This window comes from Aplosporella prunicola, assembly GCF_010093885.1.
Source record: "Aplosporella prunicola CBS 121167 unplaced genomic scaffold K452scaffold_15, whole genome shotgun sequence".
Taxonomy (NCBI): Eukaryota; Fungi; Ascomycota; class Dothideomycetes; order Botryosphaeriales; family Aplosporellaceae; genus Aplosporella; species Aplosporella prunicola.
Genome location: NW_022983543.1, coordinates 338,789 through 360,126, shown reverse-complemented (window position 1 = coordinate 360,126; position 21,338 = coordinate 338,789). Strand labels below are relative to the sequence as shown.

The following is a 21,338-nucleotide window of genomic DNA, read 5'->3' as shown; positions in this document are numbered from 1 at the left end:
TTTTTCCCGCCGTCTTGCGCCGATATATGGGGGTATGCATGCATGCTGAGACGCACTCGACTGCGCTCTTCTCTCCCACAATAACCCACCCACCCCACCACCCCACCACCACTTAATCCAGCCCCTTGAACTTCATGACATGCTGCCCACCACTACGATCCTTGCCCTTGCCGCGCTTCCTCTTCTTCCTGCGCTTCCTGCCACCCTCATCATCGCTATCCTCGTCGCTATCCCTGTCACTGCCGTCTTCATCCTCACTATCCCCATCACTATCCAAGCCGCGCTTAGCGTCCGCGCCAGCCTCCGCATCCGTAGACACGCCGCCGGCGCCCTCATGCCAGATCTTGAGTGTCTGGCCACCGCCCGTGATCAAGCGGCCCGCGACATCGAAGCCGACAGCCGCGACGCTCTCGCCCGTCTCGTCGTGGCTGATCTCGCCGACGACCTTGTTGGCGCCCACGCGGACGAAGCGGACGAGGCCGTTGCCGAGGCCGACAGCCACGACTTTGCCCGCGGGGCCCACGCCGTCCGGCAGCACGGTGATGACGTCGAGGGACTCGCCTGTGCCGGTGCCTGCGCCCGCGCCGCGGTCCACCGTGATGCGCTCGTCTTGGTCGTCCCACACGCCGCGCTCCCACAGCGTGAGCACCCCGCCGCCGCCCCCGACCAGCACTTTCTCGCCCTGGCTGGTGCCGCGCTTGCCGAGTCCGCCGACAAACGCACTGCTCAGCAGCTCTTCTTCCTGGTCCTCGCTGCGCACGAGCACGCCCCGCCGCAGGTCCGTCACCGCCAGTGTCGAGCCCCCCGTCGTCACCCACTGCTTGCTGAAGCCCGACGTGCTGGCCGCCGACGCCGGCAGCGCCGTCAGCGACGAGATGTAGTCATCGTGCGGGTGGTGCGTCTGCTGCGGCGCGCGCGACGCGAAACCCCCGCGCGGCGCGTTGTCGACGCGTAGGTCGACGAGGTGTAGGGCCGAGGAGTCGGTCGCGAGGAGGAGCGTCTGCGGCGAGAGGACGTGCAGGAGCGAGGGCGCGTCGATTTCGTCGCTGCGCGCGCTGTTGTGGGTAAATCCAACTGTTAGCCCAATCGCCAATTGCAAAGCACCAGCACCAGCGCGCAAAAGAACAACAAGAAAACCTACCCCGAACTCGGCACGGCCATCTTCGCAACCACAACCCCCGTCTCCGCACTCGCCGCCTTGACCAGCCCATCCGTCCCCGCCGAATAAAGCACCTCGCCATCGGTACCAAAGCCCAGCGCGCGACAACTGCCCTTATGGCGGCGAGTGCGCCACGCCGTTTCGATCTGGCCGAAGCCGTGCTCAGCAGGGCCGTCTGCGGCTTCCTCGTCCGGCAGGCGGAAGGCCTGGACGTGCCCGGCCGAGAGGCCGACGGCGACGAGGGGAGCGTGCGGGTGCACGGCTTGCGCGAAGAGGTCCGAGGACAGCGGGAGGTTGCATACTGTGTCGAACATTGTGATGTTGGGGCGGCGTGCGGTTGCGCGCGCGCTGGAGGTTGTGGGAGAGAGCTGCGTGGGAGCTCCGCGAATTTCTGATGCTGGCGTCTGTGCGCGGGACGATTGTTGCTGCCCCGCTGAGCGTCACGTGCTGCTGCTGGATTGCTCCGATCACCGCAATGACATATCCAACGTCCATCACCACCGCCGACCCAGATCCAGCATCTTACTATTAAAACAGCGAGCGACCAAAGCCGTCCCCACAATACAGCCGACTCTAATCCAGCTACAAGCCAGCGCCCTCCATCCTCACTCCACGGCGACGGACGTTGCTCGAAACCGGCAATCCGCCGCCGCACGCACGCATGCATGTCCGCGGATCCCGAGCGATCAATCGCACATGCACAAAGCCCCGATAAAAGAATCGTACTATAACCAAGATGGTAAATATGATGATAATAATGATGATAATGACGATAGTGATATCTCGTCTAATCGTACAGTGGAATCATGAGACCGCCCCCGCCCCCGCCCCGTCTTTTATCTAATCCCGATATCCTTTACACGTTACATGAAGCAATTATATAGCCGCCCCCAAACAGAAAAAAGAAAAAAAGCACACGCTTAGACTCCGAAACCCTTTGGCCCCCCGGCCGCAAACCCAACTCGACTAGTTCTTCCAGATCCGGCTCTTCATCTGGGTGAAGAAGTTTGCGTCGCTCTCCTCCCAGACCTCCGTCTCCGCCTGCAGGCGGCCAGTAAGGAGGTCGGCCTCCATAGGGTCGACGAACTTTGTGCGGTAGACGATTTTGTGGCCGAGGTAGAGCACCGCGAACAGGATGAGCGAGATGTACGCGACGAAGAAGTTGCTCGTGTCCCAGGGGATGAAGGCGGTGAAGCCCTGCGTGAAGATGATCAGGATGTTGAAGAACAGGCCGTAGTAGGCCGTGAAGGGCTGGAACGCGCTGATGTACGGCAGGCTGTCGCGCCCGATGCCCTGCTTGCGCATTGCCCGCATGAACCCCACCTGGCACATGCAGATGCATGCCCACGTGATAAAGCCCGCCACGCCTGAAATGTTCACAAACCAGTTGAACACCTCGCCGCCGCCGTTGGACAGGTTCATGAATGCCAGCAGGCCGAATGCCGCCGTGAAGGTCACCGCCCAGTACGGGACGCCCTGCTTGGTCGTCTTGGCCAAAACCCGCGGCGCGCAGCCAGCCTCGGCGAGACCGATAATCATGCGGGAGCCAGAGTAGACGTTGGCGTTGGCGGCCGACAGGACAACAGTGAGCAAAATGCCGTTGATCAGACCGGGGATGACAGGGATGCCCGCCAGCTTGGCGGCAATGACCAGAGGGGAGGAAGAGGCATCGTCACCGCCGAGAACGAGCGAAGGGTTGTCATAGGGAACCAGGAGACCGACGAAGAAGATGATGGCCAAGAAGAACAGGAGAATCATCCAGAAGGTGTTGCGGATGGCCTCGGGGACAGTCTTGCGCGGGTTGGCCGTCTCGCCGGCACCGATACCGACAAGCTCGGTGCCCTGGTACGTGAAACCGGCTTGGATCAGAACGGCCCAGAAGCCGACAAACTTGGCCGTGGCACCCTTGGATTCCAAAAGATAGGGGGCAAAGGCACCGGGAGTGCCCCACGTGTGGAAGCCCAGGTAGCCGTTCTTGCCGACGCCAGCGTCGACGCAGATGGCAAAGATGACGAAGCCAATGACAGTCAAGACCTTGATGCCAGCGAACCAGAACTCGAGCTCGCCGTAGAACTTGACGGGAAGGAAGTTGATGGCAGTGAGAGTGACCCAGAAGATGGCGATGAAAATACCGATACTTAGATCCTTATCCCAGTACTGAATAAGCAGGCCGGATGCGGTGAGTTCAACAGCGTAGGTGATGGCCCACGAGAGCCAGTAGATCCAACCCATGGCAAAGCCAAGACTGGGGTCGACGAATCGGGCAGCATATTGACAAAAGGCACCCGACACAGGAATGTACGTTGCCATTTCCGCCAGGCACATGCAAACGCAGTAGACAACGGAGCCAACGAAGGCATAGCAGATGAGAGCGCCAGCGGGACCGGCTTCGGCAATGGCCTCACCACTACCAATGAAAAGACCAGTTCCAATGGTACCACCTATAAAGAATGAGTTAGGGCGCCGGGGATGGCAGACAACGGGGATGCCCACCGATAGCAATCATCTGCAAGTGGCGACTCTTCAGGTTCCTCTTGAGCTCGGTGGTTTGCTGCGTCGGGTCCGCCTTCTCAGGGTCCATGGTGGAGCCCTCACTGCCAGGCACCTCTGCGGCTGCATCCCCGACCTTCTTCGAGTCGTACCGGGGCGGCTCCGCGTTGGCAATGGCATCAAGGCTCTTTCCGTCGGCCATGCTGCCGGGCAGTAGTTGGGTTCTCCGGCTAGTCGAGCAGATGGATGGGAATTGGTAGGACCGGAGGGTTCAGACACGAGACGGTAGCGTAATGGAATTGGAACGACGGCGTTTGACGGGGAAAGGATGGGAACAGACAATGACGGTTGTGAGGATAGATAGTCGAAGGCGCATCTATGAGTAAAAACTTGCTGGACGCGCCTGATGAGTCCGTGACACCCGCCCACGCCTGTCACGGTCCGGAGCCAAAAGTTTTTCTCATGTAAAAGAGGCCGTGCTGGTGGGTCGACGATCGGTGCGCGGACCCCTTCGCGCCGCGCCGGCGAAAACACGAGCGGACTTGTCACTGCAAGAAGGAACTGTTAGCTCGCGTGTCGCCGATCCCACCAATCGCGAGCCCGTCGAACCACCGTATCGTCAGGCCTGTCAGCTATATCATTAGCGTTTCCTCATCAGATTGCGTATTGCCTATTGCTGCTTTGATAGGCGTCCTTGATCGGTACATTTCGCGGCACGCTTCACTGTGCCGGTTCTCGGGTGGCGAGCGCGCTATTCCCGGGGCCGAGGGCGGAATAGTCAGTAGCCGCAGAACCGTGGGAGCTGAAGTAATGGAAAAAGAAGCGACCAGGACGCATGCGGTCAGTCGACGACGATCCCACGGGACAGAAGATAAGGAAAACTTTTCATCATTCCCATGTTGGTATATCTCGAGATCTGCAATGTTTGATGTGACGGTTGCAGAGGAACGTTGAGGTGGTGGTTGGCGGGAGAGGCGACGGCGTGAGCGGCAGATCCAGGCCCGCCGCCGCAAAAAATCTCAGCGGAACCTCGCTACCAGCCTTACGGGATGGCTAAGCTTGCGCCATCCCCGCCCCTCCCCTTGGTCAAGTGACCTGATGCGCGCTGGGGTATCTGTGTGACTGCGCGGCCACGAGGGACAAAAAGGATCAATCTGCTGTGCTTTCCCCGCTCCTCAGTTCCAGCCGATAATTCCCTCTGCTACCCGCGCCCCACTGTCCCTCATGCCCGTCATGATCGAAACCCGTCGACCGATCACGCCCTGTCCGCCCACCGACAGTTGAAGCTCCTCAGGCAGCTCCATTCGCGCCAGTCCGCTCGCCGTTGCGTCCGGCGCCGCCGAAATCTCGATCGTGTGTAGCGCGTTGCGCATATCCTCTCGCAGTGACGCTGCGTTGCGGGCATCACCGTCACGGCTGTTCGATCGAGGGACACGGTCAGACACCGCCATAAGCGCCGACAGAGAGATCGCGATTGGGGGATCGACTTACTGGATCACCATGAAATGGCCCCGAAAGGCATCGAAGCGGCTGCCGTCCTTGGTCCGGAAAATGGCTTGCGTGTTGCCGGCGTGGTCCCCGGAGTTTTCAAACAACAGATCGCACTCGACTGCGGGGTTGGCCGTGTGGAGAAGGTCATCGACAGGGGCAGAGGCCGCGGAGATACACGCTGTAGGCCGAAGCACGGCTATGGTGCCGCCCGTCGAGAGCTTGGCTGAGTTGCAGGAGCCGTTGCACATGATGTTGGATGGATTGCTGACTAAGCAGGTTGGTATGGGGTGGTGTGGGGTTCCGCGAACGGTCGTATTTATAGGTATGTGCCGAAAGAATGTCAAGATGAAGCAGACAAGTAGAGCATTTGCTGTGTTGATTTATATTCTGGCTCTGGTTTCAGCGTCGGCTTGCGTGCGACGCCTTCAAGCCTCGTTGAGAGCTTATGAGCAAGTTATCGAGGGAATGAGCAAGTTTGAGCTGCTTGGAAGGTGCCACCTCCCACAACGTGCAGAGACAGCCAAACACCCGTCGCAAAACGACGGTTTCGGTAGGAGTAACGGCTGACGAGGGCCAATGGGTTGCTCCTTCTCTTTTATATGTCGTGCTCTCACAGGACATCATGGTGTCATAACCCCCTCTTTCACACTCAATCATCTTACCCCGCCTCGTTTGCAATGCAACTTCCATTCTTCAACTCCTCCATCTTGTTCTTAGCATCTTCGGTGCTGTCTGAATTCACCGGCTACACCAATCCCAACAACGACACAAGCAACAACAATATGGCGTCCGCCAAGTACCAGCTGCCCAAGCTCCCCTACGCCTACGATGTGAGCCCACCCAGCCCATCACCCCAATGACGCGTTTCTAATAACACAATGTCCAGGCCCTCGAGCCCGCCATCAGCAAGCAGATCATGGAGCTTCACCACAGCAAGCACCACCAGACATACGTGACAAACCTCAACGCGGCGCTGGACAAGTACTCCACCGCGACGAGCAGCAACGACATCCCGACGCAGATCTCGCTGCAGGCGGCTCTGCACTTCAACGGCGGCGGGCACATCAACCACAGCCTGTTCTGGCAGAACCTGACGCCGGAGTCGTCGGCGGGCGCCAAGAGCTCGGCCGCGCCCAAGTTGATTGAGAAGATCAACGCGACTTGGGGCAGCGAGAAGGCCTTCAAGGAGAAGTTCAACGCCGCGCTTCTCGGCATCCAGGGCTCTGGTTGGGGCTGGTTGGTCAAGGTTGAGGGTGAGAAGGAGGACCGACTCATCATTCAGACGACGTAAGCTGCCTCGCCCTATCACCAAACAGTATCTGTCTTTTCGGAACTGATATGCTGATGCACATGACAGCAAGGACCAGGACCCCGTCGTCGACCCCGGCCACGTGCCCATCTTCGGCGTCGACATGTGGGAGCACGCCTACTACCTCCAGGTACGTGAAGCACGATGTCAGCCCCTTATCTACCCCGGCTTCACTGACTCCCTCCACAGTACCTTAACGGCAAGGCCGCCTACGTCGACAACATCTGGAAGGTCATCAACTGGCAGACGGCCGAGGAGCGCTTCCTGGGCACGCGCGGTGACGCCTTCAAGATCCTGAAGGCTTCCATCTAATGAGTGGGGTGCAAGCTCGACCACACGTGGCAGCCAGTATGCTCAGACACGGTTGACCACATCATGACAGACAGCCAGTATGCTTGCTTAGGCACGATTGACTTAATGATACATGCTCCCTGAACCAAACACTGTGCTCGCCATGCCTGTGATGCCGCCCCTGTCGTGACCTCCAAACACACACACACACACACACATCATATTTCCCTCCTAAAAAAGCTAGGTGGAAACATCAGCACCAGCGTAGCAACCACGCCAGCGACGACGAATCTAAGATAACTCAACGGACCTCCATGACGTGGATACCCCGGACGTCCATCTGGCAGCGTTGTCGGCGCTTCTGGCGCTGGTTGTTGTTGCTGTTGCTGCTGCTGCTGTAGCTGTAGCTGACGCTCCTGTTCCTGTCGCTGGCGTCAGAGAAGGTAGGCAGGTAGGTAGGTAGGCGGTTTGACTAGCGTGAACAAGTCTCTCTGGCACTTACGAGCACGGCGCTCTGTCTGGCCTCTTCTTCTTCTTCTTCTTCTTCTTCTTCTTCTTCTTCTTCTTCTTCTTCTTGTTCATGTTCGTGTTCTTGTTCTTGGTCTTGTTCGAGAGCTGCTGCTAGAGCGGTGGGGCGGCTGGAAAGGGGGTGCTGCGGGGGGTGCATTTCGGTTGGGTGGTTGTGGTTGTGGTTGTGGTTGTAGTGGTGGTTGTGGGTGAGGGGGTGTGGGTGAGGTGGTGGGTACTGTACCTAGGTACTGTGGTGGTTTCGTGATGGTGACTGTGCTTACCTGGATACCTACCTACCTAAATGGAAGTGTCTATGGCGTAGGCAATTAAGATGACGCGCTGTGCGGGTGAGTACCTATGGGCCTGGCGCTTCTAGTTGTGGGCAGTTCGGGTTGATCGCTCTACTCGGGTGAATTTGGCGCGCAGAATTGATACGATGCATTTTGTTTTTGCAATTCCATATACAGCCCTAAGATATTTGTACAGCGCAGCCCAGCCAGCCTTTTTAGCTAAACCTCGGTCGTGGCGGGTAACCGGGCGGCAGTCTGCTCGAGCGGCAGCTTCACGCGCGGCCGCCGGAGCATCTCCTCTGTCACGCCGTTGGTGAGCTTCGTGATGCCCATGACGGGCGGGTCGCCCCTTTTGACAAACTCGTACAAGCCTACAACAACCAGCAGTCAGTCAGCAGCGCACCACACAATACGCCTCGAACAATGCAAAGCCTACCGGGAAGCTTGTTGCCCGCCAGCCTGAACGCGTCCCTCACGACCTGCTCGTGCAAATCGCCCTTGATCTCGAAGAGGATCTTGGAGACGGAGACGCGCGTGGCCCAGTGGTCGAAGGTGCCCTTGCCCTTGCCCATACGGCTCTCGTTGCCCGACGTGTACACGCCAATGTTTGCGGCGACGCGCGTGTACATGCGGAACTTCATGCCCCTCAGGCGCTTGCGGATCGTCTCGTCGGCAATCTTGAGCTGCTTGGCCGAGATGCGGCGGTCGTGGTCCTTCATGCGGATGCCGTAGTCGCCCCAGACGACCGTGGTGCCGCGCGTCGAGCCGCCCGTGGCCACGTGTGGCCGGCCCTTGCGGTCCTTTTTGTTGTGGCCGGACTTGGGGCCCAGCCAGTCGAAGCGCGCGGATGTCGAGCTGAAGGGCCGGATGCTGGTGTTGTTTGCGAGTGCGGGGATGCTGCGCGATAGGCGCTGGTGCTGGTGCTGGTGCTGGTGCTGGGCGAGGACTGCAGTCTGCGTTAGCTTGCTGGCGTCTGGCTGGGTCTTGTGATGGTTTACGCGAGGCCCTGACGGGCGCGGCCGAGACCAGGCTCTTCCGGAGCTGGGGGCTTATCCTAGGTTGCAGCATTGGCGCGGGGTTGTGTGTGTGTGTGTGTGTGTGTGAGCGGGCGGCGGGTATCGTCGTCGTCGGTGATGCGATTTCCCAGCGACGGCGGCGGCCCGTCGGCGCCGGAGAAACCATTCCATGCGGATGGTTGGTTCGGGGGTGCCCCGCAAAAAGAAAGCTCCGGGTAGCAAATGCACCCTTGAGCTTGTCACGCTTGGCTCTCTAGTCCAAAGAAACTACATCGCTTCCCATTGTCTCTCCAAACCTGCCTTGTTCCGGCCTACACCTACCTAGTCAACCTCATACACGAAAGACTGCTCCACTATGCCTCCGCAAGACAAGGGCGGGCGCGTCGTCTTCATCGGCAACATCCCATATGGTGCGTCGCATTTGCCAGCTCCCTTCCTCTCCCACTTACTAACTATCCCCCAGGCGTCAGCGAAGAGCTCATCACCGAGACGCTCAGCCGCGTAGGCAATGTCATCACCTTCCGCCTCGTCTACGACAAAGACACGGGCCGTCCCAAAGGCTTCGGCTTCGCAGAGTTCTCCGACGCCGAGGAGGCCGGCTCCGCCGTGCGCAACCTCAACGACTACGAGCTCATGGGCCGCAAGCTGCGCGTCGACTACTCCAACGACAACGGCGCCGGCGAGAGCGCGCCCCCGGCCAGCTACGCCCTGCAGCAGATGCAGATGCAGCAGCCCTCGGCGGCCAGCCACGCGCCAGAGGCACCAGCAGCTATACTGCCGCCTCTGCCCCCCGGCGTCGACGTCCCGCCCGACCTCACCTGCCCGGACACCATTTCCAAGACGCTGCAAACGCTGCCCCCGCCCCAGCTGCTCGACATCCTCTCGCAGATGAAAAACCTCGTGACCAACGACCCGGCCAAAGCCACCGAGCTCCTGCGCCAGGCACCCCAGCTGTCCTTTGCCATCTTCCAGGCGCTGCTCCTGCTCGGCCTGATCGACCAGTCGCTGCTCACCTCGGTCGTCGACACGGCCACGATCCCGCAAGCAGCGGCAGCTGCGGCGCCACCCCCGCCCTCTGCGACGCCCATGGCATCGCGCCCCGCCTATCCTGGCTTCCCGCCCCAGACTGGCCGCGGACCCATGCCTGTGCCGACGCCCCCGGTCGGCGCGCCGTTCCAGCAACCGCAGCCGCAGGCGCCGCCGCCGCAGGTCGTCGACCAGCAGGAGCTTATTCGGCAGGTGCTCTCGATGACACCGGCGCAGATGGCGGCACTGCGGCCTGAGGACCGCGTGCAGATTGAGCAGCTGAGGGCGAGCTTGATGGGGGGGCAGGGGTTTTAGAGGGGGGTGAATGAGCAGGAACAGTGCTCTAGATGTGCTTTCGCGCGTTGGGAACGAGCTATACTACGGTGCGAGGATGCAGGAGGTTTCCAGGATTTGCGAAGACGGACCGGGCCTCCTCCTAATCGAGTCTCAGAAAGAAAGAAAAGGAAAGGGATGAAGCAAACACACGCCACAGCAGGCAAACAAGCAAACCAGCAGACGCGCGACGCCACAAACGAGAGCGCAAACTGCAAGAGCGTCAGGTAAACGACGGGAAGCCACAGCATCCGAAGACCCGCGGACAGGAGGAACAACATCGAACAAGCACCAACCGGCCAGCCAACCAGCCAACCGCAAAGATCCAGCCGTCCACAGCACCATCCGTCGCGAGACACCGTCGCCCATGTACAAGACCGGCCGACAACCAACGACAGACGACCGCACAAGCCACGCGGACAGAAGCCTCTGTGCGCGCGTTTTGGCGCTGCGAACTGTGCCTTGGCTCCTGGGCAATGAGGGACATGGAAAGAAAGGGACGACGCGAGAAGAGACGAGGGGCTGGACAAGGCAAGCCAAACCAGGGGCGCAACTGCTGGGACTATGTGCGCGCGCATGTATGTACGTATGTGTACGTATATATACGTGTGCATACTCCACGCACGCACACACATAAAGAAGCAAACAAACAAACAAAGCACCACCACACACAAAACCATGCCTTCCCCCGCCAAGCGGCAGCAATGTCCCAGCCCCAGCCGACGCAGCTACAGTCCATAGAAACCCCCAAGACGGCCGTGGCGATAGGTGGACAGGCGACAGGACATGCCGCCCGAGCAGGCGCCTGCAAATAAATAATAAGTAATAAAACACACGCGCGCGCGCGCCTGCGCGCAGCAGTAAGTCCAACCCGTCACCGTACGCGAGATCCACCGGTGCACCATCTTGCGCGACGGCGACGCGTGCACGGATACGGAGGCGAGGGAAGAAGCGACACTGGCTGGGCAGTTACGATTGTGGACTCGGCGTGGGCTGCTGAGTGCTGGCCTTGTCGCCCGTGCGTGTCCGGCTGGGATAAGCGCTAGAGCTGGGCTGGGCGGGGGGCGTGTGTTGCGGGGGTTGCGGTGGGGGTGGGGTGGGCAGGCGGTGTGGTATGGGTGCTGAGTGCTAAGGCGTGGTGAAGCAGCTGTATGTACGTAGGAAGCAAGTCTAAATGGACACAGAAACCCATTCTATAAATCCACACAGAGAACACAATCAAGGAACAGCGAACAGCGTATGCGGGCCACAGACACAGATCCCATACTCCGTCAGCAGCCCACAATTACCTAGCTACCTACCTAGGCAAAGCACCTCCTACCTACTACTATAGTACCAGGAACAGGTAGGTAGGTACCCAATAAATATAAAACGCCCGTGCCTTGTCCTTTATTCTATTCCTAACACCTACCTACCTAGCCAGCACCACACCATCACAACATCACAGCAGCAAGCACTACCTTGTACTCATCCATTACCCCGACCCTAGCCCAGCAAAAACATCACCACCAAGATCTTTCTTGCTCTTGTCCCTGTTCATATTCTTACCAACATATATATTTATTTGTAGTAGAATACAAACAAAGAAGAAGTAAGGAAATATATGCGCAGTTTTCTACTACTTTATATGTAGGCTAACTACCTACTTACCTATATATATAGCTATATAGCTAGCTACTACGCTAAACGAACGATACTATGAGCTTCGACGGCACGCATGTCTGCCGGCCTGCTTCCGCCACAGTAAGGTACTGCGTGCATGCGTACTTCGCCGGCGACGTCGACGTCTTCTTCTTCTTCTTCTTCTTCTTCTCACGCAGCGCGTTCTTATGCTATATCTATACTATACTACCTATACTACACTACACTACGCTACGAGTGTGAACAGGATCAGGAGCGGTGTCTAAAAATGAATATATAAAGCGGAACTTTTAGGCTAAGGGTTTTCGTGTATACGATGTATTGCTGTCTTAGATATCGAAACCAGCGTATTTTCTTTTAGACCTGTAGTTGGTGATTACTGAGATGGAAATATACGCTATTTTTGTGAGTTGCTCTTTTGCCTGTAGGGGGTTTATAATCGAGGTCGACTGGCATAGCTATTCTGTTTCCTTGCGTGGTTGGAGGCACTGTCTGTCTGTATAGCGGATATCTCGAGGACCTTCTTCAGATGCACATATCGCCCTACAGAAACCACAAGTTCTCGAGGCCATTTCCCCGATTTTTGCAACCTACCTATATACCTGGTCACTGCTCACTGTACACTCCCACACGGTAGCACACTAGCAGCCAAAACACGAATACAGCTAGCTAGCTCCGGGCCCCAGCCACGGAAAACAGTGCTCTCCCAGCCTATCGTGAGCAGGCAAAACACAAAACGCGGCGAGCAGCAAGCAGGCAAAAGGCCAATCAAGATCGTATATAACCCGCCTGTGCCTGTTCCTTCTTCTCCATCAATCCCACAACTCGAAAATATCTCTCTCGTGATCTTCTCGGACTGATCCCAAGACCCAGAGATATACGCCTTGTGTCAGCTAAACAAAGCCTTCTCATATCGACCTCTCTTTATATCCCACTCCGCATATCCCCGGTATATCCCTTCGCCTCTGTATTTATACCTCCAACGCGGCCAATCCGTCTCCAAGCATGGCTGCTCCAGGAACGCCGGCGGCTGGTAACAACGAGGAGAAGCCGCGTCTGCCATGGAAGGTTCCAGGAGCATCCTACTCGGCAGGTGTCGGCGAAGTAGATGCATCCCGAGCCGAAAAGCGCACCAACCAGTGGTTGGAACGTTCCCCCGCTTCATTCCTGTCCCCCCTGCCATTCAATCGGCCTGATACACCGGCACAGAAAAACCGTGCCTATATCAGCAACGACTGGAGGAAGCCTGATCCCACTCTTGCTCGTCATTCTTCCTCCTTCTTCCCCTTGCCCACTCGCCACCCCGACCGGTCGTCACAAAACGGGTCTCCGAAAGCTGGACTGTTGGCGGAGGGTGAGTATACGCCTGGTCGGATTGTGTATATCCGACCGGATCCCAAGAAGCAGAAGGAAGACAAAGAGAACCCACAGGGGAAGGAGAACGGCAAGAATGGAAGCCCAAAAGGCGGCACAGATGCGAGCACAGGGATCCAAGATCATCCCGCTGTCATCTTGTGGTCGCCGGAAGAGGATGGGCTCGTACCGATTGTGAACATCACCAGTTTCAGAGGCAAAGATGCCAATGATAAATGGAAGGATGCCAAAGACAGGGATGCCTACGTGAATATGTTCCCCGTCATCGCGCATACGGATGCTCCAGCCATCGATCTCGGCTCCGATTCGGAACGCCTTATTCTCCACCTCCAGGAAAATAAGGCCATGGCCAAGCAGAGCTATGTGGATAGGCGCCAAGGCGTGTATATGTTGAAGAAGGATTTGCTAGCGAAATTTCTCCACAATGGAGATGGAGAGCGGCATCTTGAAGAGGAGTCGCTCATGAAGCTTCGGGCGAAGCTCGAAGAACCACTGCCGTCACTACAATCATCAGCAAGCACGACGGCATTGGCGGCGGCAACAATAACACTACAACTGTCACCACCATCCCGGCCCGGCCTAATCCCTTCGTTGACCTCGGATGCAGCTCCCAGACAGGGGCAGTGGTAGAGGCAGAAGTAGCGTCTCTAACCCGGTTGACCCTCACGAAGGGTTGAGCCGCAGGTCGGGCTAGACCCTGTATATGGTCCGGAATTCGAGGAGCCATCATCACAGCCGAAGGAAACCATACTGTGTCCCTACCCGTCGACAAAGTCGTACCTGTATATGGCGTCGATTTCGATGTTGTAACGTCGACGCCATAGCTATCGCGTAGCTGGATGCCCTGGGTCTTGAATTAGCAAGCCAGTGACTTATGCCTGGTCATCTTGATGGGGAAGTTGCGTGGAGGGCAATCAGAGAGGGAGAAGATAGAGATCAACGGCTCCGCGCACGATACGGACAAAGCAACGCACAATAAACCGGTGGATGGCACAACTGCGAGCGAGCAGCAGCGCCGCATGCGACTAGCCGAAAGTGAAGGTCGCAGGAACGAAAAGCCATCACGTTATGGATGGGTCTTGTGCGTCGGAGAAAGCGGTCTGAAAGGAACAGCTGTACCAGCGCAGGATATAATCAAAAGTCACAACAAAAGCCATACTGAGTAGGAAAACGAATCCGCAACAGAATCTGGGCCACTAGAAGCATAAATCTTTAAGTTTCTCCCGCTATCCATCAGTCAACTACGTGACGATGGACATACAATTTTCGGAGTTTGGACCTCTAACTTGAAACGCAATCTGCCGGCTCAAAGCTCAAGCGAGTTGTGTTTTGTGCCAGTACTACGTGTTGCGATCGCAGATGATGAGGTTAGGAAGGCTATCATGTCGATGCGATCAGAGGGTGGTGGATACGGCGTCAGTGTATGCGGCTATATATTAGATCAAATCTTACCGTACAAACCACAACTCAAAACGAATCACTTTCTCAAGTCATACAACGATATGCACTCACAATCCATGGGGATCTGCGGTAAAAAGACCCAAAATCCATACTCCAGCACACATATTGCAAGCCATGTATAGCTCCCGGCAGAAGAGTCCGTTTTGGGTAGGATTTTAATCGATGACATCACGTAGACACGACACACTGCAACTCATGATCGTGTTGCCGAGGAACATCATTAATGTAAAATTTACCAATGAATACCGTTTTCGATCACAAAGATATAGCCTGAACCAGAATATCACTCAGTTCCTGAGGCAGCTCGCCGTTTGAGGAGCAGTTCCCAGCATGCTTTTTCATTTTTGTCATTGGGTTCCTCCTTGGTAGCGTGCAAAGGCACAACCATGCCAGCCTCCCAATACGAACACATACGTCAACATGCTCCCCAAACCTCCTCCTCCGCCCAGACCTACCAGACCCCTGCAGTTTCGCACAGCAACAAGCCCCCCGCCAGCCAAACCCCCCACAACTACCAAAAACCAGCAAGCGCATCCTTCACGAACCCCCCATCCCAGTCTTCAGTCCCAATTGCATGAGCCGAGAGCCAAACCGAACGCAAATAGGCAAATTTCCCAGGCAGATAAGGTGGGGTGACAGTAGAGTCGGCAGCCGGGAACGGGAAACAAAGGATCCCAGGCTTTATACAGTACACACTGCCGATAACCTGTATACCCATCCACCGAAGCATCCGCACGAGCAGGAGCGCGGACACGTTTCTTGCTTGTAGGGAGGGGAGAAGGAATTTGGGTAAGATTTGTATGTATTGTGTGTATGTGTGTGGGCGCGCAGGTTAGGGACTTTCTGTTGCTTTAGATCTCGGGCTTAGGTTGGTGGCTGGCGGAATGGGAGGGCGCTGTAGGTAGGGAGTGCTTGGCTCACTGGACGGTGTGTCGTGGTTGGTGGTGGTGGTAATGGTGTTTAGCTGTTGTCTGATTTTTGGATTGTTGGATGCATGGCGAGGCGTGTGGGTGTATGTTATTGAAGATGCTGCTAGTTAAGGCGTGTCTTGGGTACGTGGGTGTCTGTTTATTGAGCGTATTTGTAGGTCTGGCGATTTAGTGTTGTGGGAGTATCTGCGTGGAATAATTTCTTGTCCTGGAGATAATATCATACCCACGATCCACCCACATCATAAGCACACAATATATTTACACTTAAAAAGCTGTGAGACTTTTCCGCGACCGTTATTCCCTATCCATCGTCACTCGTCCGGAGGGAAAACGTCCACGAGATCATCGTTCACATCCAGCAAGTCCCATTTATACGGATCCAGGCCATTTGGGTCGCCGTTTCCACAGTCCTCTTTATACCACGCTTTGCGATCATCCCTGTTCCTCCTCTTAAACACCGCTTTCAGGGCAGCCCATCCGGATTTCCCGCCCGAGTCTTCGGCGACGGGATGGCCCTGCTCAGACCCGTTAGCTGTGCCCTGTCATGCGAATGCATTTGTTCCATAACCTCGACAGTTGACAGGTAATAAGAGAATAGGGAGAAACATACCTCGCCACCAAGGCACATGACCTTCACCTCAGGCGGTATACCCATGACGCGGCGCAAGCTCGGGTCGGCGCGTCCAAGGAAGACGATGTGATGGCGCCAGCCGTCGCCCATGTCGTACTCATACTGCACCTCGATCTTGTCTTTGTTGAATTCCTCGCCCTCATAGATGTCGCGCAGCGTGTAGTCGCTTGCCTTCTTGACAGGGAAACGGTGCGGGCCGTCGCCGCCATAATCGATGCCAGATTCTGACATGTGCAGCAGCGTGCGCCGCCAGAAAAATAAAGACATCTCTTGCGGGTCGTCGCCCGGCAGTGGCATCACGTCGAACGTGTACATGTGCATGTCGCACCACCCGAAGGCCACCTGGATCTTCTCGTGTAGCTGGCTGAAGGTGAAATCCGCTGGTATCGTCAGCAGGCGCGTCACTCTGGGGTTGCTCGTCCCGGCGACTGCGATCTGAGTAGGTAGCTCTCTGGCGAGGAGAGATGGTGCATATGAGGCTGCGGTTGCTGAGGAGAATGCACGTCAGCGGTGCGTTCGGCGGAAGCCTGTTGATGTCGAATGAGAGCGTCAAAGACATACATTTTCCTGCACCTCGCCACCCTGTTGTTCGTCTTCATTCTTTACCGCAGGGCTCTCTTTCTTCACTCCGAGGTCCTCCTTCTTCACCTTTGCGATCTCGTTCTCCACATCTCAGCTCTCGTTCTTCACTTCCTTCTTTACCTCAGGGCTGTTCTCGTGCTCTTCCTCCCTCTTCACCTCTTTTCCATTCCTCGCCGAACTAGCACGCGTACTCCTCGCACCAGCCGCCGACGCCGCACCAGCGGGCTCCGCGCGCCTAGCAGCGGGTTTGCGAGCCTTGGGCATCTTTGCTTATCGGCTAGTATTTGATAGTAAACAAACACAAACAAACCGCGTTATAGCGCATAAGGCAAGGTGTAAGCCAATCACTCAGCTAGGTGCTCAAGAATCAACCAACCAGTCGTCAAGAAGTCAGTCGTGCAGTCAAAGAACCCTACAGCGACAATGCAGCTTAGGAAAAGTTCGTAATAGGCGCCGCAGCAAGGGTGATAGATAAAAGAGTTTTAGGTAGGTTGCAAGATCCATGTGCGATGCAGCGAGGTGCTTTATTCGCGACGCCGTGACGTCACCGCTGCAGCTCCCATGCGTCGCGCCCTTGCCCACGTCACCACACCATCGCCAGCGCGACCCGTCCGCGCTGCCGCGTGACTTGCGCGTGACTTTCGCGGTTTTCGTTCTGCCTGGCTCTGTTCTCGATGGCCTTGCTGTAGAGAGGCAGATTCCGCAGGATCTGTAGCGGTTGCGGCGGTGGCGCCTCGTCGACACAGCAACAGCTTGTTCTTCCGGGCCCTCCGTGCCTCGATGCGGGCGATGCGGCGAGCTTCGCGCTCGTCTTCATCCAACTCTGCATCCCCTGCTGCTGATACTGTCTCCAGCAAGTCTTCCAATGTATCCAAATGGCGCAGATCGCTGCGCAGCTCGCGGCGACGGTACTTCTTGAGCACTTTTTCCTTCCACTCTGCCACCTTGCGCTCTGCCTCCTCACGCTCTGCCTCCTCACGCTCCGCTTCCTCGCGCTCCGCTTCCAGGTCCCACTCCGCAGCCTCACGCTCCGATTCCAGCTCCGCCTCCTCCAGTAATTTCAAATAGCGTAGCTTGCGGCGTAGCTGGCGACGGCGACGCCTCTCGCGGTCTTTCTTCTCGGCCAGTTCGTACTCATCCAACTCCTCGGTCGCTTCTAGAAGGAGCTGCTGGCGGCGCTCCTGTTGGCGACGGAACCAGAGGATTTGTATCAGGAGGCCCGTTTCCTCTTCGAAGTGAGCGAGGCCGGTCAAGTTGCTAAGGGTGTCCATTGTGGATGCTGGGGTTGCGTGACGAGAGGTGGTTGCAGCAGAGGGTGATGGTAATGATGAGGAGGTGGAATGCCATTGTGTGCAAGGGGCTGCTTCCACAAACTCCCTTTTATAGGAGTCTATCACAGAAAGGAGTCGCGTGCCTTAGTACAAGGCCCGGCGGGCGCCACGCAACGGTGCCAACGTGCTAACCCGCGAGTGGCATTGCTCGATTGGGAGTTGACCTTCCAGCTGTTTTGCGGACGTCAAGAGGGAGGCATGGGAGGTTTAGCAGCGTTCCGGGTTCTGGACTTTGTTCTGAATGGCAGTTGATGATTTTGATTATCTTTTGTACTTCCTCTCTGCTTTCGTTTGTGCAGATTGTAGATGCCTTCAAGTCACTTCGGACTGTAAACACACACATAAATGCTGTCAATTACAGCATTTAGGAGTGTATTTTACATCGCTGTAGTATGTAAAATACATCAAATATCGCAGTAAAGCTCTGCTACGCAAAACTAATAATTAGCTTTACGCTAAGTTAAAAAATTTCTCTTACCTCTCCCTTCTAAAGATATCTAAATTCTCAACTAACGTCCTTCGCGTATGAGCGAAGTTCGCCATTTAATGAAGCTACCCAATCAAAGCCCGAATCCTTCAGCCTAGGAGAGCCATGCGATATGCTGTTAATAATAGTCTAATTAGTCGATTTCGCTGAACGAAGAACTTCGTTTATAGGTGAAGGACGTTACAACGCAATAGTAGCAGTCAGAGTAAGCGACAGTAGCAACCCTAGCGAGCACCAGCAGCAGTCCTAGCAGCGAGAGACAGCAGCGGTCAGAGCGAGCAGGAGGAGGCGGTAGTAGGCACAGTACCGGGTAGATAGTTAGGACATTTACAGCTATAAATGTTGTATTTTACAGCAAATATTGCTGTAAAAACAGCAGTTTTTACTGTTTTTCACGCCTGATTCGGCCTACAAACGCCATGGTTTTAACAACAATAGTTGCTGTAGTTTACCTACTGCGAGGTGACCGGAGGGACGGTTGCACTCTCTGCTACACGCAACATTTATCACTGTCTAGCGAGATAGAGAAGGATATAACAAGCAGACCCTATAGAATCCTCCTTATAGCTACTTCTATGTACAAACCCCAACCCTAGCAACAAGTAAAAGGGTCTTAGAGAGCGCATATATATACAACAAATCTCCATACCAGATCTCCTTTTTACTCCATACCAGTGTTATCTCGCTTAACGGTAAAGATGTCCCCGAATCCAACATCTTCGACTTTTTACCTCCGCACCCTAGCACCCCGCTTCACCACTCCGCCGCTAGCGCGACCCGTCTGCGCTTGTGCGTGACTTGCCCGTGGCATGCGCGTGACGAACGGGCTCTGCTCTACAGCGCTGGCGGCAGGAAGCGTCATGGTCGTCGTCGTACTAGGCGAAAACCGCAACATACGACACACGCGATCCTGCTCGCCGGTGAAATCGCCAGCGGCGGCGGCGGTCGTGGTAGGAGTAGGAATAGTGGTGCCTGAGATCTTCGCAGCGTTCACGCGGGCTCGACGGCAGAGCTCCTCCACGCGGTCTAAGCCTATCTCGGCTTCTATGCAGCGCAGCGAGTAGCGCAGTTCTTCTTCCAGCGCTGCTTGCACTTGTGCTTCCAGCTCGGAGTTCGGCTCTGCTTGCATGTCTACGTCCAGCACTGATTTCAGGCAGCGGTGCATGTTGCGGCGCAGCGAGTAGCGATGGCGGCTTTCGCACACTTCGTCTTCGTCTTCGTCTCGCAGTTCTTTTTCTGTTTTGTATCGATAGCGCGATTGGCTGCGGCGGTAATGCAAGAGGAGGAGGAGTAGGAGTTGCCACTGGAGATTTTCTTCGTCGGTGGCGTCGATGTCGTTCACGTCGTCCATTGTGGGTGCTGTGGTGGCGAGGAGGGTGATGGTTGTAGAAGAGGGGGATGATGATGATGATGATGCGGGGGAGATGGTGGTGGTGATGATGACGGCAGTGCTACATCAGGGCAGCTATCACGAAATCGCTGTTAAATAGGGGTTTCACGGAGAAAACGGTGCGTGGCATGGTGCGTGGGCGGCAAGCGAGCTTGTAGACGTCGAAACGGAGGTTGAGGGTATGTTTACCTCTGCCGTGCCGTTTCGCCGTTTCGGTAGATGGGACCTACGTTTTGGTGCACCAACGCCGAGTTGAGGCCGTGCTTTTGCAAGACATAGCGGAAGGTGTTACCTAGAGATTGCGCTCTCTGGTACATGTTGGTTACGCTTGTTTTTGGACGCTAACTTATAATATAGTTGTTTGTTCAGACAGACTAGGGCTAGTTGGGATGTTTAAGCTGGTTAGTAAACTCCGACTCTTAAGAAGATATTTATTAGTATATGCGTCTAGAGTCTTTATAACCATTCGCCTACCTTAACTGATATAACGAGAAATAAGTTCTATATAAACGGTTAACACTAATCTTAATAGTTAAGAATTACTAACTAGCTCAAACACTGAATAAGCTTAACTATACCCATTTACTAGATTCAGTATGACCCATTGAATCCTGTCTACTTCACGTCCGTCACCGTTAAGAGAGATTTACTATTAGCGAGCTAGAGAAGGATGCGTTTGGGATACAAGCAGTCCCTGTAGAATACTCCTTATCTAGCTATACACCCAGGACTAAGTCCTAGCAGCTTCCTTTTCCCCTCTCAGCTTCATCGTGTCGCACACCCCGCGTCGTCATACGACCGCCAGCGCGTGGCTGCTGCGTGGCAAACAGGCTCTGCTCTACTCGACCCCGAAAGATCCTCACATCTCTCTATCCTCTCGCGCAGACACGGGCTCCGCGGTGGGAGAAGCAGGCACAGTAGCCAATTCCTTAGCCTCTTTGCCCGATTCCGTGGTAGCAGTGGTAACGCTCGGCGTAAACAGCAGTCTCCTGCGCACCCGCTCGCCACTGAAATCAGCGGCAGCAGCGGTAGTGGCGGTGACGGTAGTAGTGTTTGCATTCGACTCCTCCGCAGTACTGCGCAGCTCACGCCTCCGCGCCTTACGGACCTGTCTGCGGGCGAGACGGCGTGCTTCGCGTTCTCGTTCCCGCTTGTCCTCTTGCCGTTCCTCATCTAGTTCTCGTTCTCGTTCCTCGAGTTGGCGGAGACGTCGGCGCCGGGAGTACCAGAACAGGATGGTGAGGAGGGCGAGGCGTTGAGTGCGGTTTAGGAAATGCATTGGGTGGTTGTGGGCGCTGATGAGAGCGGAGGGAGATGAGATGAGATGAGATGAGTGCAAAAATGAGGATGAGGTTGTGCTGATGGTGATGTGATGGTAGGAGTGGTGTTACATCAGGGGCCGCTGCTATATTTACGACGGCTTAAATAGGAGTCACGGCGGAGAAAGCATGTGTGGGATGGTGCTTGGGCGGCAAGCGATGTTGCTAGGCCGTGATTGGTATTGCCGGACTGGGAGTTGAGATGCCTGCTGTTTTGTGGTTGTTGATGGAGGTTTAGCAAGCGTTCCGCAGCGTTCAAAGCTGCGTTCTGAACA

At 56.0% G+C, this 21,338-nt stretch overlaps 12 protein-coding genes across 12 annotated transcripts; 3 read left to right on the top strand and 9 right to left on the bottom strand.

Moving 5' to 3' along the window:
- Positions 1-35: 35 nt before the first annotated feature.
- Positions 36-1,597, bottom strand: K452DRAFT_288334 (uncharacterized protein). The gene is made up of 2 exons (XM_033540635.1): positions 1,142-1,597; positions 36-1,055 (listed from the first exon to the last, which is right to left on the bottom strand). Exons 1-2 carry the CDS (start codon positions 1,471-1,473, stop codon positions 113-115), a joined length of 1,275 nt encoding a protein of 424 aa, XP_033396651.1. The 5' UTR covers positions 1,474-1,597; the 3' UTR covers positions 36-112.
- Positions 1,598-1,972: 375 nt separating this feature from the next.
- K452DRAFT_288333 (uncharacterized protein) lies at positions 1,973-4,300 on the bottom strand. Its single transcript, XM_033540634.1, has 2 exons — positions 3,653-4,300; positions 1,973-3,600 (listed from the first exon to the last, which is right to left on the bottom strand). The coding sequence occupies exons 1-2, from the start codon at positions 3,849-3,851 to the stop codon at positions 2,126-2,128; spliced, it is 1,674 nt and encodes a 557-aa protein (XP_033396650.1). The 5' UTR covers positions 3,852-4,300; the 3' UTR covers positions 1,973-2,125.
- Positions 4,301-4,824: 524 nt separating this feature from the next.
- Positions 4,825-5,639, bottom strand: K452DRAFT_359358 (uncharacterized protein; the record flags this gene model as incomplete). Its single annotated transcript, XM_033546258.1, has 2 exons — positions 5,141-5,639; positions 4,825-5,065 (listed from the first exon to the last, which is right to left on the bottom strand). Exons 1-2 carry the CDS (start codon positions 5,386-5,388, stop codon positions 4,825-4,827), a joined length of 489 nt encoding a protein of 162 aa, XP_033396649.1. The 5' UTR covers positions 5,389-5,639.
- Positions 5,640-5,922: 283 nt separating this feature from the next.
- Positions 5,923-6,761, top strand: K452DRAFT_229478 (uncharacterized protein; the record flags this gene model as incomplete). Its single annotated transcript, XM_033537045.1, has 4 exons — positions 5,923-5,970; positions 6,027-6,427; positions 6,498-6,579; positions 6,639-6,761. The coding sequence occupies 4 exons, from the start codon at positions 5,923-5,925 to the stop codon at positions 6,759-6,761; spliced, it is 654 nt and encodes a 217-aa protein (XP_033396648.1).
- Positions 6,762-7,176: 415 nt separating this feature from the next.
- On the bottom strand, positions 7,177-7,536 carry K452DRAFT_288331 (uncharacterized protein). The gene has a single exon (XM_033540633.1). It carries the CDS (start codon positions 7,405-7,407, stop codon positions 7,213-7,215), a length of 195 nt encoding a protein of 64 aa, XP_033396647.1. The 5' UTR covers positions 7,408-7,536; the 3' UTR covers positions 7,177-7,212.
- A 223-nt stretch (positions 7,537-7,759) lies between these two features.
- Positions 7,760-8,412, bottom strand: K452DRAFT_229365 (uncharacterized protein; the record flags this gene model as incomplete). The annotated part of the gene is made up of 2 exons (XM_033537035.1): positions 7,760-7,911; positions 7,977-8,412. Coding segments are annotated over 2 exons (588 nt in total), but the record flags the coding sequence as incomplete, so codon positions are not given.
- Positions 8,413-8,911: 499 nt separating this feature from the next.
- K452DRAFT_327238 (uncharacterized protein) lies at positions 8,912-9,897 on the top strand (the record flags this gene model as incomplete). Its single annotated transcript, XM_033544900.1, has 2 exons — positions 8,912-8,966; positions 9,020-9,897. 2 exons carry the CDS (start codon positions 8,912-8,914, stop codon positions 9,895-9,897), a joined length of 933 nt encoding a protein of 310 aa, XP_033396645.1.
- A 2,664-nt stretch (positions 9,898-12,561) lies between these two features.
- On the top strand, positions 12,562-13,560 carry K452DRAFT_334438 (uncharacterized protein; the record flags this gene model as incomplete). Its single annotated transcript, XM_033545193.1, has 1 exon — positions 12,562-13,560. One exon carries the CDS (start codon positions 12,562-12,564, stop codon positions 13,558-13,560), a length of 999 nt encoding a protein of 332 aa, XP_033396644.1.
- A 1,972-nt stretch (positions 13,561-15,532) lies between these two features.
- K452DRAFT_42930 (uncharacterized protein) lies at positions 15,533-16,414 on the bottom strand. The gene is made up of 2 exons (XM_033546659.1): positions 15,934-16,414; positions 15,533-15,838 (listed from the first exon to the last, which is right to left on the bottom strand). The coding sequence occupies exons 1-2, from the start codon at positions 16,273-16,275 to the stop codon at positions 15,635-15,637; spliced, it is 546 nt and encodes a 181-aa protein (XP_033396643.1). The 5' UTR covers positions 16,276-16,414; the 3' UTR covers positions 15,533-15,634.
- A 646-nt stretch (positions 16,415-17,060) lies between these two features.
- Positions 17,061-17,807, bottom strand: K452DRAFT_309385 (uncharacterized protein; the record flags this gene model as incomplete). Its single annotated transcript, XM_033543245.1, has 1 exon — positions 17,061-17,807. One exon carries the CDS (start codon positions 17,805-17,807, stop codon positions 17,061-17,063), a length of 747 nt encoding a protein of 248 aa, XP_033396642.1.
- Positions 17,808-19,081: 1,274 nt separating this feature from the next.
- K452DRAFT_359352 (uncharacterized protein) lies at positions 19,082-20,061 on the bottom strand (the record flags this gene model as incomplete). The annotated part of the gene is made up of 2 exons (XM_033546257.1): positions 19,082-19,805; positions 19,934-20,061. The coding sequence occupies 2 exons, from the start codon at positions 20,059-20,061 to the stop codon at positions 19,082-19,084; spliced, it is 852 nt and encodes a 283-aa protein (XP_033396641.1).
- Positions 20,062-20,603: 542 nt separating this feature from the next.
- Positions 20,604-21,023, bottom strand: K452DRAFT_309383 (uncharacterized protein; the record flags this gene model as incomplete). The annotated part of the gene is made up of 1 exon (XM_033543244.1): positions 20,604-21,023. The coding sequence occupies one exon, from the start codon at positions 21,021-21,023 to the stop codon at positions 20,604-20,606; it is 420 nt and encodes a 139-aa protein (XP_033396640.1).
- Between the last annotated feature and the right edge of the window lie 315 nt (positions 21,024-21,338).

Coding starts and splice junctions, on each gene's coding strand:
- K452DRAFT_288334 (XM_033540635.1), bottom strand. CDS start 1,473: ATGTTCGACACAGTATGCAACCTCCCGCTGTCCTCGGACCTCTTCGCG. Junction 1,056..1,141: donor ATGGCCGTGCCGAGTTCGGG/GTAGGTTTTCTT, acceptor TACCCACAACAG/CGCGCGCAGCGACGAAATCG.
- K452DRAFT_288331 (XM_033540633.1), bottom strand. CDS start 7,407: ATGCACCCCCCGCAGCACCCCCTTTCCAGCCGCCCCACCGCTCTAGCA.
- K452DRAFT_288333 (XM_033540634.1), bottom strand. CDS start 3,851: ATGGCCGACGGAAAGAGCCTTGATGCCATTGCCAACGCGGAGCCGCCC. Junction 3,601..3,652: donor CTTGCAGATGATTGCTATCG/GTGGGCATCCCC, acceptor CATTCTTTATAG/GTGGTACCATTGGAACTGGT.
- K452DRAFT_42930 (XM_033546659.1), bottom strand. CDS start 16,275: ATGCACATGTACACGTTCGACGTGATGCCACTGCCGGGCGACGACCCG. Junction 15,839..15,933: donor TCATGTGCCTTGGTGGCGAG/GTATGTTTCTCC, acceptor GGGTCTGAGCAG/GGCCATCCCGTCGCCGAAGA.